Genomic DNA, 18,278 nt, shown 5'->3' on the forward strand with positions numbered 1-18,278 from the left:
GCGAGTGGCATTCTTAGCATCCCCACTGTAAATAGGCGTGGCACAACGAGGGTTAAAGGTGGTTAGAAACTGAAGAACAATGTTGTGATGACCTACAAGTTCCCAGACAGCCCAAAAACCAAAGAAAATATTCTAACTGAACTGGAAGAAAGATCAGAGGTGTAAGGTCTAACCAAGGAAGCCATAAATAATATTACATTCAAAATGGAAGAGGGACTTAACCCAATGAACTGCAATTTTTCTTGAAAATAAATATACATTCATTGCGATTTAATCTGGCTTAAAAGAGAACACTTTTGCTACAGCAAGTTAACACACTGAAACACAGTCCACATTCTAACAATAGTTCAACACAGTGTGGTAGATCATAAAACACTCATATACATGCAGTTCCACCTTACACTTATCACATTCATTGCGGGATTCACCCCTGTTCTTTCCCTTGGGATTTTTTCCTCTGCAGTAATAGCAGACCTCGCAAGAAAAGCCACAGTGAGAAGATGAAGAGATTTTGGGAAAAGGAAAACACGACATGAGCTAACTTAAATAAGTTTAACTGCACTCATTAGTCAGGCACAACGAAATAATAATAATAATAATAATAATAATAATAATAATAATAATAATAATAATAATAATAATAATAATAATAATAATAAATACAAGACTGGCAAACCGGATCAATACCTTCTTTCAGCAGAAGAAAAACTATGGGGCTTGGAGAACTGAACTCTGTGGTAGCAAGAAGATTACACCACATATTATTTGGTACACTTTCAGTTTTCTAGGTTATGCACACGCCCACCTGCGTCCCCGTCTTCATTTTCTTCAATAATGTCATCTAATTCTTCGGAATTACTAATGCTAACGTCACTTGAAGGTAATTCAGTATCACTTTCATCGGAAAAACCGTCACTGACATCGCTTTCCTCCAAACAACGTAATGTTCGAGCTTCATCCGACTCGGCCATGATGTTGTCTTCACTAAAGCTTTATGCGGCAATTTACTCTATCATATTTAGACTCTTTGGCGGCGAAATACATAGCTGAAGGGCAAAGATAGCTGAAATACGATTACCAACATCTCGTAGACATGTTGGGATTGCAAGGAAATATCGATATGTATCCTTGGAAACCTCAACAAAGCAATAAAGAGGTTGGACGGAAATTTCCGTCATTGCATTTATGGCAACCCGTGGACAATGACGGAAATTTCCGTCATTGCAAGGCAATGGGTTAACGTTAAGAAGGCCTTGCAAAATGATAAATAGATATCCTCGAGCGCCCATAACATCAACTTAATTTTGCCTCATACCTTCGATAAAGAATCTGTAAAAATAAATGAGCCAGAAATCAGAGCATCACTGCTTGCTGTTAGATCCGTGACATATTTAAAACTTTCTGGGCTCAAAAGAAAATTACAGAAAAATGTTCTCATACACACAGATACCAGTTGGAACAGCAAGCAATACTACTGTCCATACACAAGCTATAATATCATGGAAGTATTCAAAGACATTGGAGTAAGTAACAAACTTGGCAGTTACAACAATTATATCCTTGGAGGAATTTTAGTTTCTCATTCTGTTCATGCTACTGATCAGCTGGAAGCTGAAAATCAAGCAATGATCCAAATGGTTTAACCATCTTGTGGATGACCTGTTAATTTCCACAAATGCAGATATCATATGAACTTTATAGTCCTTATTTTCAGGGGAAATCAACTTCTATTTTTAATTTTGTTTATGACTTGTTTCAAATGCATGTACACATAATACAAAATTTTAATAACTTGTACACATATTTTTTTCCCCCAAGGAAAATGACTATGTTTTTGTAACCTGATTTGATGATTAAATACACATTAATTGAATACTTAGTTTTATATACTTTCTTTCGCAGAAAAAGAGGAAGTATTTTCTCTTCTTTATAATACTAGATTTTGGAAAAAAGAAAAAAAGCATCCTGATTTTGTTATTCTTAAGATATCTCTCCTGTATCTTTCTTAATGGAAAATTGAGAATATGAAGATTGTTCATAGTATTTTTACAAAAAATATATGGCCACAACGTATTTCGGAAAAAAAATCGAATTTTTTGAATTAACTGAAAATTTGTTTGCAACACCAAGAAAGACAATCTTAATTTAAAAAGGAAAAGTTTAAAAGGTGAATTACAGTCTTGCACTTCTATGAATTGTGTATTGTGGTAACAATGGACATTTTACTCTCACAAAAAAATTGAAATTCTTTGAAAAGTTAACCACACGATGAAACCGAACCGAAATTTGTCTTGGTAGCTATTTCTGTTCCTCGCCACATGTGGAGGAAGTGAAAAGCTTCATCTGACAACACTGTGAGTGTTTGAGCCTGGGTTACAACTGACCCATGAGCTTTCCAGGAGCTCATTTCAGATGAGTTCAGATATGGCTCAAACAGACTAGAGCCCATGTAGACAGCTCACTACTGGCTCATATGAACTAACATATTTGGGCGAGTCTCAGGCTTATATAGGTTTTGAGACTCTTTCAGACTCAATGCACACCTCTACCATGAATGTAATAACAGAAGAAAAGCTAATTCAAACCACCCAAGATTATCACAGACATGAAAAACAGAAATACTCACAGGTCATAAAAAGAGGCTGGGAACTTTATCTTGTGATTGTGGAGCATCAGATGAGCAAGACCAGCAGCTAGTAAGGCATGTACTCGTGGTTCCAGGAACAAGTCACTGCCTGCAAGGAAGAATTCAAATACCAGTCTGTTGTTAAGAAATAATAGTAATAAAATTGTTGGCGCTATCTCCCACTAACACTTTTATGATTTTCAGAGACGCCAAGTGCCAGAATTTAGTCCCACAGGAGTTCTTTCACATGCCAGTAAATCTACTGACCCGAGGCTGACGTATTTGAACACCTTGACATACCACCGGACCGAGCCAGGATCAAACCTGACAAGTTGGGGGTCAGAAGGCCAGCGCCTCAACCGGCTGAGCCACTCAGCCCAGCCGTTGTTGAGAGAAGTACTGTAAATGATCATACAATAGCTAGAATAACACAAAATTAACACGTCAGCTGCCAAGGAGGTCCGATCAGACCGCCAGCATTGGGTATTAATGAAATACTCTGCCAGTTTCACAGGGCCGGCAACAGCTGGTTGGTAGGTAATTACAAATAGAACTCCCACACTAACTGCATGCATTCTAGAATGGAAATGGAAATAATGAACCACAGTATCTCAAGACACTCTGTGGTAAGCCACAAAACTTAGAAAGTGGCATAGAATGTGATGTTGCTTATGTACTCAATGAAAATGAAAATCCACAGCCTGTTGCCAGTCATTTGACCGGGTCAGGAACGGAATGAATGAAGCCCCCATCTAGTGGTGAAGATAGGAATTGTGCCGGCTGCCGAAGCCTGTAGCACAACACAGGTGTTTCAAAAGTGAAAAGCAGTGGATAAATTTCAGCAAATATCCTCCAAGAAATCAGTATGAAAGATTCTGAAACAAGTTTTATACAAGAAGGGAGTATAAATACATTGTTCATAAAATTTTGTCACCTACTTCAGATTTTTGCCTTGCACAGCCTTCTCCTGTGACAGTTCTCTTGTACTCTTTTGAGACTAATGGAGGCTCAGAAGATTCAGCAACAGTAGCACTGTTGGCGGAGGAAGGGAGTGCTCCCAGTAGGAGTTTTATAAACTGGGACTGGAGGGAGTTGAGTATGGATTTATAAACTTTGAAGCCAGCTGTGGACGTGAGAGTGGAGCGAAACAAGTATCCCGTACAGTGGGCTCGGCGAGCCACCCGCTGCTCGCATCCAGATGATCATGCTTCCTTACTCGCTATGCCGGAGTGGAAGGATTAAATATAGCCACATGTAATTATGTTACATATTTTCTTCACTCTGGGAGGCAATGTGAACAGGAATTTTTTTTTTTTTGCTGTACTCCCCATCTGTTTTGGAAGATAGATTCTGTGCTTCCACTTTCTGGAAGCAATTATACAAGTTCATAAAACAAGACAGCACTGTCTTTTGAATTTTTAAATTCTCAAGTGACTAGAAAGTAAAATACAGACAGTGTATAAATAGATAGGCATGTAAGAAGAATACACGTCTTGGATGCAACAGCCACAGAGAAGGGAAAAATATGTGTTTCATTGATATTAGTATCAGAAGTAGTCCTAATACATTTTTATAATATAATACACAGTTTAAAAAAATTAGGGGAACATGTTTTGTAACGTCTGGTATGTGAACATTAATTTGGTAGATCGGGTTCCAATGGTCGTACAGCATACCTTGAGACCTTAGCTACTCAGGGTAGGTCAAATCGAAGTTATACTCCATCTGTAGGCGTAGCCATGCATTAAACCATCAGGTGACCCCTCAAAACAAAGTAAATAGCGGTGCATCTGTGTGTCGTTGTGAGGTACACAGACTACTTTGGTCATTTGAGCACGTTGTACGTACACCAGCCTATTCCATGAGACATCTTAAAAGGGTTCAAGTCGCAAGGGCCGTTACTTTAATCCAGGAAGGGTGGACTTTTCGTCGTGTTGCTGTGGATTTCAATGTGTCTCCGTCAGTTATTCAACCCTTGTGGAATCGCTACAATGAGACAGGAAAGTTCACAAGAAGGGTTGGAAAGGCATGGACGCATGACAACCCCACAGGATGACCGATATGTGACCATCTGTGCATTGTGGTGTCATTCAGCAACTGCCAGACAACTGCAACAAGACCTCAGGAGGGTCACTGGAGTCACGGTGTCTGACCAGACAGTAAGGAACAGGTTAAGAGAAGTGTCCTTACAACCCAGACATCCTATTTGAGTGCCTTGTTTATCACAGCAACATTGCGCAGCTCGCTTTCTGTTTGTCCGTACCCACGTCAACAGGCAACTTTGCAAATGAAGACCTGTATTGCTCACAGACGAGTCCAGATTTCCCCTGACACACATGATGGAAGTCAATGTATATGGAGATGCCGTGGTGAGCAGTACATGCCAAATGTTGTCCAGGAAGGCGCCCGATTCGGACAAGGTTATGTGATGGTGTGGGGTGGCATCAGTATTGATGGCTGTACGGATCTTGTCGTCCGTGGTAATCTTACTGCTACAGGGTACATTGAGCAGATACTGCAACAGCATGTGTTGGTTGCTGCATATGGTGTTGGCCCTGAATTCGTACTCATGCATGACAATGCCAGGGCTCATGTAGCGCGCATCACCAGAGCTGTCTTGCGAGAACTGTGACATTCAAGAGATGGAATGGCCAGCAGTGAGTCCTGACCTCAATCCCATCAAGCATGTGTGCGATAGGCTTGACAGAAGTGTTCGTGGGCATCCTGTTCCACCACAGATTCTTCAAGACCTCGAACAGGCTCTCATTGAAGAATGGGACCTGATACCGCAACGTGACCTGTGTCGACTTATACAGGGCATGTCACATAGGTGCCAAGCTGTAATAAATGCTTGTGGAGTACATACACCATACTGAAACTCTCCAACTGTGATAAAAATCCACCCTGGAAGACTGTTATCAATTTGTTTTCACCCCTATTTGGACATTTTTGTTCGTGTTCTGAAAATGAACGTGAATCCATCTATGTTCTTTTGTATACTTCAACGGTAAAGAATAAAGGTTTAGTTGGTAATATACTGTACCCTTTTCATGGTATCAGTACATCAATAGATCACAATAATCCACCAACATGACGTTAAAATGGAACACCTTCGTGGTTCCACATGATGGTAAGATGCACGTAGGTCAACGCTAGAGAAGAACTGCATATGCTGAAACCTCTTTAATAGGTCTTTGATATTCGGGGCTCTATCCTACTCGGGGACTAGCCTCTCATTTATAGACCTCACATCGAGGCACACCCTCAGGGAGCCATTCGGTTTAGCCACAATAACCACAGGGTTTAGGAAAGGCGTGGGAGCCTTTGAAATAATGCCATGGTCTTCCATTTCTTTGATAATCGTGCGCACCTTCGCGTGAAATTTCTCCGGTATTGGATATGGGTTTTTCTTAAACGGTTCCCAGCTGGTGACCACCATATTGTATTTGACGTTTAATATTTTCCCTGGGTGAGACCCAAAAACATTCCGGTGTGCTTCTAGAATTTCCTTTAATTTCAATTTTTCCTCATCATTAATTTCAGCCTCATTTAGTTTAACTTGTACTATGTCATCAAACTTAGGCTCTCCTTCTTCCTCAACTTTCTCCAAACTAGCAATCATCGCTTCAAACTTTTCTCTTGTTTCTTCCATTTTCTCCTGGTCCCAATTCGGGGACTTATCCTGGTCATCTTATTCATTCCAAAATAACTGAGCTGTCCATATTCTCTCCTCTTCCATGACTTCTGGCATATCGTTTAACTGTATATTTTCCTGGTTCATATTTACGAAGAATTTTACATCGTTCTGGTCCATATCGATAACCGCTTTGTACTCTTGCAGAAGATCAGCTCCTAGGATGATACTGTACTCCATTTAATCCATAACCAGGAATGGATGCGCGAGTATGGCATTACCTATCTCTAGGTCTAGAAATACTTGTGTGTCGCATATTGTGGTGCGGTCGGGAATAATTCCCCGCAACCTCACCTTGGATACAGGGAGAGTTGGAACATTAAATTTTGACTGGACTTCTCTCAAGAAAACCTTCGAGACTACACTTACGCTGGCTCCAGTGTCAACTAAACAGCGTACGCGTATCCCGCGAACTTGGTACAGGCAATTCTCATATCATCCTTTTACAGCTCGGATTGGGATCTTCTATCAGGTCTTCCGGCTGGACTAACCAGGTATCTATTGTGATTATGGTCCATTTTAGTTCGTTTTGGCGATCGCTAGTCCGGGAAAAAACTATCTCCTCATCGCTTATTTATTTATTTATTTTTTTATTGCTCCACCCCCTACAGAATATACAGCTGCATGAGGGTTGAGCCTATTTTCGCGGTTTTGCTCTCAATGGGCCTGGAGTTCGAGGCTTTCCGCCCCTCTCATTTCTTCTGAAGAGGCCATCTCTTGGATAGGCCTCTGCCACTTGTCATTTCCAGTTGGTTGGTTTCGCAGTCGTTCTGTGTATCTCCTAGACTCAGCTTGTCGGTCTCGAATCTGGCTTTCATTTCCGTCCACCATCACCTTTCCACCTGTTATAAGGCCTTCGGAAAGGCTCAGTATAACCATTCCGAGGGCCATTCCTTCTCTCTGGCCGTCTCCTGTATTCGTAATTCCTAGAATTCCAAGCCTCGTGATATCGTTCTCGCGGCCTGTTCCACCTGGAAAGGACCCGATCCTCCGTCCTCGGTGATGAGTACATCTCTCTAGACTCTTCTGTGCTTGTACCCTGGGTTCTTCGCTTCGGAGATCCTCCTTCTGGCTTTGCATTGATAGTATGGACCGTTTCATGGTGCCTCTGCCTAACGTGTCTCCCGTTGGTTGTTTGATCGAGTTGCCGTAGGATGTGTTCCGCTTCTATGGCCATTCGGACATTTGTGGAAATTAATATCTTCTGAACCTCAGGCGGCAGTTGTTTTCCTATGGCCGAGATGAGTTCTAATTCGGACGGCGGACTATCGAGCTCCTTCATTCGTAATAACTGATTTACGAAATATTCACAGAAACGCGTCTGGCCTGTCGCAGAATACTGCCTTGAGTATAATTCTAAGCGCAATCCCTGCTGCGCTTCGATTCCCCAATATTTCTCAAGGAACCGGCGTCTGAACTCATCATAACTATCAAAGCAATATTTAAAAGCCTTGAACCATATGAGCGGTTGGTCCGCGAGATATCGCTCGACTACACGCAAGCGCTTGTCCACTGGGATGTGGTGATCTGTGAAGTACTGATCCATCTCATTTAGAAAGCCCTTGGGGGTCATGTGCACATTTGACCCAAACTTCTTCGGTTCATCGTGATTTAATCGTAGGAAGTTATATAATGGATCGAACCAAGGTCCTGTGGCATGGGGGTCTGGCCTAGCAGAAGGCGAGTTGGATGCATCTTGTTAATATGGGCTGGCTCTGCGAACCATGTGACCTTGCCGCGGTGGGGAGGCTTGCGTGTCCCAATGATGCAGATAGCCGAGCCGCAGGTGCAACCATATCGGATGGGTATCTGCTGAGAGACCAGACTAACGAATGGTTCATCGAAAGGGCGGTAGCAGCCTTTCGGTAGTTGCAAGGGCGGCAGTCTGGATGATTGACTGATACGGCCTTGTAATAATACTCAACATGGCTTAGCTGTGTTGATACTGCTACACGGCTGAAAGCAACGGGAAACTACAGCCGTAACTAACTCCCGAGGACATGCAGCTCTCTCTGTATGAATGATGTACTGATGATGGCTTCCTCCCGGGTAAAATATTCCGGAGGTAAACTAGTCCCCCATTCGGATCTCCGGGTGGGGACTACACGAGAGGGGGCGATCATCAGGAAGATGGATACTGACATTCTGCGAGTCGGAGCGTGGAATGTTAGAAGTTTGAATCGTTGTGGTAGGTTAGAGAATCTGAAAAGGGAGATGGATAGGCTAAAGTTAGATGTAGTTGGCATAAGTGAAGTACGTTGGCAGGAAGAACAAGATTTTTGGTCAGGCGACTACCGAATTATCAACACAAAATCAAACAGAGGAAATGCAGGAGTTGGTTTAATAATGAATAAGAAAATAGGGCAGCGGGTGTAACCGTACGTATGTACGATCCCCGAGTTTTTAGGTTAGGAAATTTTCGTATATAGTTTGTAAGGTTAAAATCATGTAATTTTGTTTATTTATAATGTATAAACGTAATATTATAAGAAGAATGTATAGTTAGGGAATATTGCATATGTTCATCATTATATTTTGTATAAATTTCCGTTTGGGTAAGAGTCTGTAAATATGGCCTAGCCGTAAGGATTGTGCAACCGGGAAAACTGCGACTATATCGGGAAGGACGGTTGAAGTCAGTTGGATGTGTTGCAACAGGTGGCTTGAAAACACGGGGTACGGCAGGTTGTATCGGTTGAAGAATTGGAGTGAATCAATGTGGACATACATGAGTGGACGGTCTATGTCACATCATATACTCGATAGCCAATGCAAGGGCTTTGTTTTGAGCGAGGTTTGTGTTGACAGAGTGACGCGGGAAGAAGTGCCGGTGTGAGCGTTGCTACCACTAAACTTTTCAGGACGCGATTACCACGTGTAGCAAGCGGATATATAAGTGTGTACGCGTGTGCGGCGAGTTACTCTGACTCTGATTCTGATTCTCATTGTGTTTCTGACTCTGATGCTGATACTGTGTGTTTCTCATTTGTACTGGTCTGCGGGAGCGACGTATTTGCGCAGTTTGCTATACGATCTGCTATTGTACGTGAGTATCTGTTACGGAGCGATCATGGTATAATCTCAACAACTTACCGGCTTTGCAGTGGACTTTCTGTAAAAGAAAGTGTTTGTTTGGAACTTGTCACCCGAGTATGCAGCTTCAGTTGATGAAGAATTTTGCTATTTGCTTGCCTCTGGAGATGTAACACTTTCTGTCCAGCCAGCAATTGGAAAGAATTCAAGACGTCGACGAAGAAGTGTAAATAAGGTTAGGGATGCTCGTCTTAAGAAGGTTGCATCCATATGTAGAGAAATAGTCGTCGTACTTTTCTCTACCAGATTAGAATTCACGGTAACAGTGGAGTGCGAAGGGGCTCTTACCTGGAGGTATGTTAAAAGTATAATGATGTTCTATGTTTATTGAAGATTTTAATGATGTGTAATTTGCCTTTGTAAGACAGCAAACGAGTAAATCTCGTGAAGAGATGATTTTGTTGGGTGGTATTGTGTATATTAGCTCTATGTAAACGGCCAGCACTAAGTGGGTTGCATTAGTGTTGATTTTGTTGGTGTTTGTCACATATTAGTTATTATTCGATGTTCTATGTTTATTGAAGATTTTAATGATGTGTAATTTGCCTTTGTAGACGGCAAACGAGTAAATCTAGTGAAGAGATGATTTTGTTGGGTAGTATTGTGTATATTAGCTCTATGTAAACAGCAAGCACTAAGTGGGTTGCATAAGTGTTTATTTTGTTGGTGTTTGTCACATATTAGTTCTTATTCTGGGAGTAAAGTCATAGAATCAAACTTTAAGTGAGTCTTTTGTCAGTGGAGTGAGGCTGAACCTGGCATGTTACCCAAATTTAATTTCATGGGTTATATAGCAACAGGTAAGGTTACAAAGCAAGTCTGGAGCCTCGTCAGCCTGATGACCGTCGCCTTGGGAGAGGGAGTGGCTCGTTGCTCTACATAATTAGATATTCCTGCAATTGTTTTGCAGGTGGCGCCCATTATCCTTGTTATTTACACTTATTTGAGTCAACGTTTATCTGTACAGTATTTCAATAGCTTGCGGTAGTTACACGGGTAAGCTACTACGACCAGCATAGTGAAAGAATTATTGTCGTCAAGATGGACACCAAACCAATGCCCACCACAATAGTGCAGGTCTATATGCCTACTAGTTCAGCGGATGATGAAGAAATCGAAAGAATATATGAGGAGATAGAAGATTTAATACAATATGTAAAAGGTGACGAGAATCTAATTGTGATGGGAGATTGGAATGCAGTGGTAGGCCAAGGAGGAGAAGGTAGTACAGTAGGAGAATTTGGATTGGGACAAAGGAACGAAAGAGGAAGTCGTCTGGTTGAATTCTGCACTGATCATAATTTAGTCCTTGCCAATACTTGGTTCAAACACCACAAACGACGGCTGTATACGTGGACGAGACCTGGAGACACTGGAAGGTATCAAATAGACTTCATTATGATTAGGCAGAGATTCAGAAACCAGGTGCTGGATTGCAAAACTTTCCCAGGAGCAGACGTGGACTCTGACCACAACTTGTTGGTCATGAAATGTCATCTGAAGTTGAAGAAATTGAAGAAAGGAAAGAATGCAAAAAGATGGGATCTAGACAAGTTGAAAGAAAAGAATGTGAGGGATTGTTTCAAGGAACATGTTGCACAAGGACTAAATGAAAAGGCTGAAGGAAACACTATAGAGGAAGAGTGGAGAGTCATGAAAAATGAAGTCAGTAGGGCTGCTGAAGAAATGTTAGGAAGGAAGAAAAGATCAACTAAGAATCAGTGGATAACTCAGGAGATACTAGACCTGATTGATGAACGACGAAAATACAAGAATGCTAGAAATGAAGAGGGCAGAAAAGAATACAGGCGATTAAAGAATGAAGTGGATAGAAAGTGCAAGTTAGCTAAGGAGGAATGGCTGAAGGAGAAATGCAAGGATGTCGAAGGCTGTATGGTCCTGGGAAAGGTAGATGCTGCATACAGAAAAATCAAGGAAACCTTTGGAGAAAGGAAATCTAGGTGTATGAATATTAAAAGCTCAGATGGAAAACCACTTCTAGGGAAAGAAGACAAGGCAGAAAGATGGCAGGAGCATATCCAACAGTTGTATCAAGGTAAAGATGTAGATAATTTGGTTCTGGAACATGAAGAGGCTGTTGATGCTGATGAAATGGGAGACCCAATTTTGAGGTCAGAGTTTGACAGAGCTGTGAGTGACCTCAATAGGAACAAGGTACCTGGAATTGATGACATTCCCTCTGAATTACTGACTGCCTTAGGAGAAACCAGCATGGCAAGGTTATTTCATTTAGTCTGCAAGATGTATGAGATAGGAGAAGTCCCATCTGATTTTCGGAAGAATGTTGTTATACCTATTCCCAAGAAAGCCGGTGCTGACAGGTGTGAAAACTACCGCACCATTAGTTTAGTATCTCATGCCTGCAAAATTTTAACACGTATTATTTACAGAAGAATGGAAAAACAAGTTGAAGCTGAGTTGGGAGAAGATCTATTTGGCTTCAGAAGAAATGTAGGAACACGTGAAGCTATCCTGACTTTACGTCTGATCTTAGAGGATCGAATCAAGAAGGACAAGCCCACGTACATGGCATTCGTAGATCTAGAAAAGGCATTCGATAACGTTGATTGGACCAAGCTATTTATGATTCTGAAGATGATAGGGATCAGATACCGAGAACGAAGAATTATCTACAATCTGTATAAAAATCAGTCTGCAGTGATAAGAATCGAGGGCTTTGAAAAAGAAGCAGCAATGCAGAAAGGAGTGAGACAAGGCTGCAGTTTGTCCCCTCTCCTTTTCAATGTTTACATAGAACAGGCAATAAAGGAAATCAAAGAGAAATTTGGAAAGGGAATTACAGTCCAAGGAGAAGAAATCAAAACCTTGAGATTTGCCGATGATATTGTTATTTTATCTGAGACTGCAGAAGATCTCGAGAAGTTGCTGAATGGTATGGATGAAGTCTTGGGTAAGGAGTACCAGATGAAAATAAATAAGTCCAAAACAAAAGTAATGGAGTGCAGTCGAACGAAGGCAGGTGATGCAGGAAATATTAGATTAGGAAATGAAGTCTTAAAGGAAGTAGATGAATATTGTTACTTGGGTAGTAAAATAACTAACGATGGCAGAAGTAAGGAGGACATAAAATGCAGACTAACACAAGCAAGGAAGAGCTTTCTTAAGAAAAGAAATTTGCTCACTTCAAACATTGATATTGGAATTAGAAAGATGTTTTTGAAGACTTTCGTGTGGAGCGTGGCATTGTATGGAAGTGAAACATGGACGATAACTGGCTCAGAAAGAAAGAGAATAGAAGCTTTTGAAATGTGGTGTTACAGAAGAATGCTGAAGGTGAGATGGATAGATCGAATCACGAATGAAGAGATACTGAATCGAATTGGTGAGAGGAGATCAATTTGGCTAAATTTGACGAGAAGAAGGGATAGAATGATAGGACACATTTTAAGACACCCAGGACTTGTTCAGTTGGTTTTTGAAGGAAGTGTAGGGGGTAAGAACGGTAGGGGTAGACCAAGGTATGAATATGACAAGCAGATTAGAGCAGATGTAGGATGCAATAGTTACGTAGAAATGAAAAGGTTAGCACAGGATAGGGTGGCATGGAGAGCTGCATCAAACCAGTCTATGGACTGATGACTCAAACAACAACAACTCCCGTCATGTCCGACTCTACATGGTTTCCTAACATTTCCTGGCTACCATTTTCCGACTTCTTCAAGACTGACTTGAGGCCGTCGTCTCTTCGAGACTCTTGTGCCTTTAAGTTTTCGACCTCGTCCTGTAGCTCCATAATTAGCTTTTCGTGCACATCATTTTTAATGGCTGCCTTCTGTGCCTTCAGTTCGAAATTCTCTACCTTGTCTCTCAGGTCTTTTATTTTGCCTTGGGTTTCCCGTTGTTTTCCCTCAGCGGAAGTGTTAAGTTCGACCCTTGCCTGACCCATTTGCTGGTTGATGTATTCCTTGCATTTAGTTTCCGTTTGGTCCACAACCTGTGTCAAATTTTCTTCGATCTCTTGGGACCTCAGAGATAAGTCTTCGAACTTAGTTCGTAGATGAATCCTTTCCTCAACTTCTGTATTTAATCTAACCTCTAACTCTTCCACCTTAGTCTGCTGAGCGATTATTTTATTATTTGCTTCGTTTATTCTTTCGTCTAAACGGATGTTTGTCTGATCCAATTTTAATGTGAGAGAGTCTATACGGCGTGTGACATCGCTAATACTGGAAGTAAAAAGGTCCTTAAGTTCTGCGGCCTGGGCTCTGCACGATGCTTTGTACCCCTCCAATCGTGCATTAATCTGTCCCATTTTACTAGTGTGCTGATCTAAAATTGCATTTATTTTGCCGAATTGTTCCTGGTTTTCCGCGTTCATCTTACTGAAACGTTCCTGGTTTTCCGTGTTCATCGTACTGAAACATTCCTGGTTTTCCGTGTTTATCTGTTCCAGTTTATCAAAACGTTCATTAAGCCGTGTGTTTGCCTGCTCCAATTTCTCGTTCTGTTCGGCCAATAATTGGGCGAACATTGCCTTCACTGCCTCCAAATCCATGTTAAACTGTATTCTTCAGAATTAGTGCCCCCTTGAGTTTGAGCTGCTTCGTGAAACCTTGGTTCATTCGATTTATTCCCTAACGGAAGAAGGTGTGTCTTTTGAAAAAGACAGGATAATTTATGCCAAAACTAGCTTACAACAGCTGCGTAACACCTCCTAATAATTATTGTGCTTTCTCAGTATACTATACATAGTTCCTGAATATTATCCCGATATATGACGAACACAATCTATTTTAGCCCTTCATGAAATAATAATAATAATAATAATAATAATAATAATAATAATAATAATAATAATAATAATAATAATAATATGATTCGTGACTACAGGGGCTCGAGGATCTACTTGTACCTGAAACATGGCACGATCGATAAACATTGAATGTTCTCAGCTTCACGACGGGCAAGATGTGTTTGCAGACAATTCCCCGCCTCAAATTGACAACATCGCACTGTTCATTTAGAAAACAAGAGTCGTGGGATGAGGCATCCCCTCTCATTCGCGATATCTAATCACTTTACGTGGGACGTATCCCCTAAGCTACCAAGGCTGCTGCAAATGCAGTACCTTTAGCATAGACCCATGACCAGTGGAATTTGAAGAATTCCGTCTAATCATTTTATCCTCACTGTTGGGAAAATCATTTCACTGTTTCCCTGAAGCTTCAAAACTCCATAATATTATTGGGTCTGCTATAATCTGAGTGATTCCCGCGCATATTTCCACTTAAACTGGACGCGCGATTTTTCATTCTTCTCCCTATAGTTATTATTTAAATTTAATTTACCTTATCACTCATTTAAATAACATGTTTTCCTCTGTCCTAACAAATCGAATATACGGAATAAATTCAGTGTTCCATTCGTTCAGTTCTGACCATGCCAGTTTGGCAATACTACTTTACTAGGTTCTCCTTCTATAGTAGCGGTGTTCGATCTTGTGCCTAATATTTGGCTACGTCATATTTTACAGCGCCATAAGGGCGTTTACAGGATTTGCCACAAACAACGATATGCTTGTCCACGTTCGAAAACCAACTGGATATCGAAACGCAGGTGTAAGCCTGCCCATAAACAACACTGCACCACGTGTCGGGCGCCACACTTGATGTACCATTTTCGTGGTATCAGTACATCAATAGATCATAATAGTCCCGCAATATGACGTTAAAATGGAACACCTTGGACGAGGCCTTTGACCAGGCGAGCGCCGAAGACTCCTTCTCCCCTATTAGCGTTACAAGGCACTAGCTGAGTCGGTAGAGACATACGGGTCACAGTCTGTCCTTACTGGGCAGTAATCTAATCATTTACAGTAGGGGAATCTTAATAATGAGAGGAATGTTATTTACCTATGAAATGAGAAGAATGAATTATGTTTTTTTTTCTTAAAAATTTTAATGCCTGAAAAAACACATAGATAATTTATACATGGATATGCCACCATATTAAACCTATAAATTAGACACTGTAAATTTTCTTGAGTGTGTGACTGTCCTCTCTAGTCCTTTCTCTAGAATTGCAATTCACTCTGACAACATTCAAAACACTTTATGCACTAGTACCGTTGTACACAGAAATAATTGGATGATGGCATATCTTGTATTACTCGCCTTATTTACATTATTAAATTAACAAGTCGTCGTCCTATCGGTGAGAATTAACATTAGCTGTCGAATGAACCAGGTTAGATTTATTTTTATATATGAGCTTGTTTAAAATATCTGAAAGTCGTCTCACTGATTAGAAAGAAAAACACCTATCTCGCTATCTCATAGATAAGCAAATAATATGCATCGTATGTTCCAATGGGATGTCACTTAAATATATACACAAATTGGACATTTGTACAACGATGGTCCCTAAACAAATCACATTTAGTGAAACAGAAAACAACACAGTATTCAAATACATATCACTCCTGTGAATAGAAGATAATAAATACACTCGGCATTCACAAGATAACTCATGGATGGGGGCATCCGCCCGTAGCTGGTGGCAGCAGCATAACTGCTTCTGGTGCTGCCGTGACATGAACACATGTCCCGTGACAATTTGTGAAGTGTGACTTCAGCTCTGAAACCCCCAGTTGTTTTAAAACATAAAGAAATGGGGGAGTTCTCTCATTTATTGAATTGTAGGTCTACCCAACGGTGTTTATTTCTGACTGGTTGCATGTAATATCGGTGCCGGAGAAATAGGACGAGCCCTTTAACATTAAGTTCTTCCCACAGCGGCGATAGTATTCCACACCCCTCCTTACCTGGCCGGACTTTAAATCTCACTGGCCAGCTGTCTACACTGTCCTCGCCCTGCACTTTCACTTTCAACACAAGGGAGCTCTGTCAGTCCCGTTATCTAGCCACCTCGGCACTTCGCTTTAAATCTCATTATTCCTTGGATGCCATACGCATCAATTAAACACATTGGCTTGGATCTAGCCTAATTTATACCATTGGCACGGAATAAACAACTTCACGCATATAATTTACTCACATGGGGAAAGGCTTATATTTCATCCACACCGCAGTCGATCTATTCCTTATCAGCTAGAGTGGCTCGATCTCACTTCTCGGCATAACCAATACACGCATATTATGGAAGAAAGAAAAGCCCTATCATTCGGGACAAAATATGCTAACACTCGCGTTCTAAATACACTGAAACATTATCACACTTCACTTGTCACATCGAGGTTTCTTCTTCACCATACTTAATTTATACAAGGGAATGACCTAACACATTATGTGGAGCATCTATTGCAGGAAACCCTGAAATTTCTGGATGACCCCTATTACTCATGTTTATTATCGATGATACATGGAGTGATTTTCCAAGAATTTTTTTTAAAAATCCCTTTAATTCTCATGGTGCTCCACGGTAAATCAAATCTAGGGTCTTAAATTATCATGCATGAATTCCCATATTAAACAAAGAAATACGGTCGCCAACCGTGAAGAAACAAACTACCATCCCTTTGAGAACAACAAAATCCTACCCTACATTTCTAAAGAATTTGCATGCATTAAATATTTACATTTTTACAGGAAATAGACTTTCAAATAGTTTTACAATACTCATCTGCCTGGATCACCCCACAGCTCACCCAAGAAGGCACATCTAGTCGTTTAGTTGCACATTACAACTGCATCAGCAACCTGGAATCCTGTGTTCGGCTGCCGCTGGGTCGATGGCATGATGTCTTGACTCCTTGTACACGGTAGGAAGTTCTTGAGGTTCCACGGCATCTTGATTAAGTACGGGCCTCCCGTCGATTCTCTTCTTCCTCGGAGACTGACATCACTGGTACACAACACAGTGAGGGAATCTGACTTAATTATAATTGTGATAATTGGCAACACATTATAATTTCTACGATCGGAGAGACTCATAGGCTCAAGCCCTCCAATCAAGCACCGGTAACGTCTTGTAACCCGTTGCTTTCCCTATTGGCTGTCTATTCCACTGTCGGTAGTTTAGGCCCTAATTATCACGTTCGTACTTTCACTGTTATTAGAAGTCCAAAGCTACCCTTACGAACGTGGTTTGACCTTGCCTAATCCAGCACTAGTTTATGTGGGAGTACAGATTAGCTACTGCGTCTGGGATATTTAACCAATATCGCCCTGAGTTTACACGTCGCCACTGAGTCACACTTTCACCTACAACTGATCATTCATCATTACACAGTACTTTGAGTTCCCATGTCGTTTCATCTGCAATTAATACACTTGTGAACTTACTTACACGATTGCAGAACCTGCTAGCGTCTGACTTTACGTTCTCTTTACTCACATATTTGTGCACTCACGCATTCCGCCTACCATATCACCGTCATAGTTAGGATTAAATGCCGTACTCTGTTAATATCAATAAACTTTCACTCCACTGTTACACAATCATATCACTGATAGAACTTCAGTTATATAATCACTATTCAAACGATTTGCTGACTGGTCACACTTTGTAGCACTGAAACAAAGAATACTGTAGAGTCACTCACATTAGGTACCACCTCACCATGCAACTGGCAGAATAGAACAAGATGCTTGCCTCGATTCACACCCCCCTTTTATCATGGAAACGTGTCAGACTCGGGAGAGAGGGTAAGACTCCTCCTACCTGCAGAAATCGCTCCGGTGGCACGTAGTTCCCAGGATCGATCAATGCATCAAATTAAAGCTCAATTATCCGAGTTTCCACTAATCGATTATCATTTCGATCGCTTCACGCATTTTGCTTTAATCTTGAAAGCGTCCTTTGATATCCCGGTGAGGGAGGGGCTTGTGATTTGGCGGTTCTGTGGCTTCGCTCTCCCTGACA

The 18,278-nt window shown here is 41.2% G+C and overlaps 1 protein-coding gene across 1 annotated transcript in view; it reads right to left on the minus strand.

The window, feature by feature from the left end:
- The window catches only part of LOC136866038 (RNA polymerase II-associated protein 1), a 379,305-nt gene that overhangs the window by 65,366 nt on the left and 295,661 nt on the right, over positions 1–18,278 (minus strand). Inside the window, exon 21 of the mRNA XM_067142667.2 lies at positions 2,627–2,735. Within this exon, the coding sequence (XP_066998768.2) occupies positions 2,627–2,735 (109 nt within the window). The remainder of the gene's footprint in view (positions 1–2,626; positions 2,736–18,278) is intronic.

Source organism: Anabrus simplex, chromosome 1 (assembly GCF_040414725.1).
Source record: "Anabrus simplex isolate iqAnaSimp1 chromosome 1, ASM4041472v1, whole genome shotgun sequence".
NCBI lineage: Eukaryota > Metazoa > Arthropoda > Insecta > Orthoptera > Tettigoniidae > Anabrus > Anabrus simplex.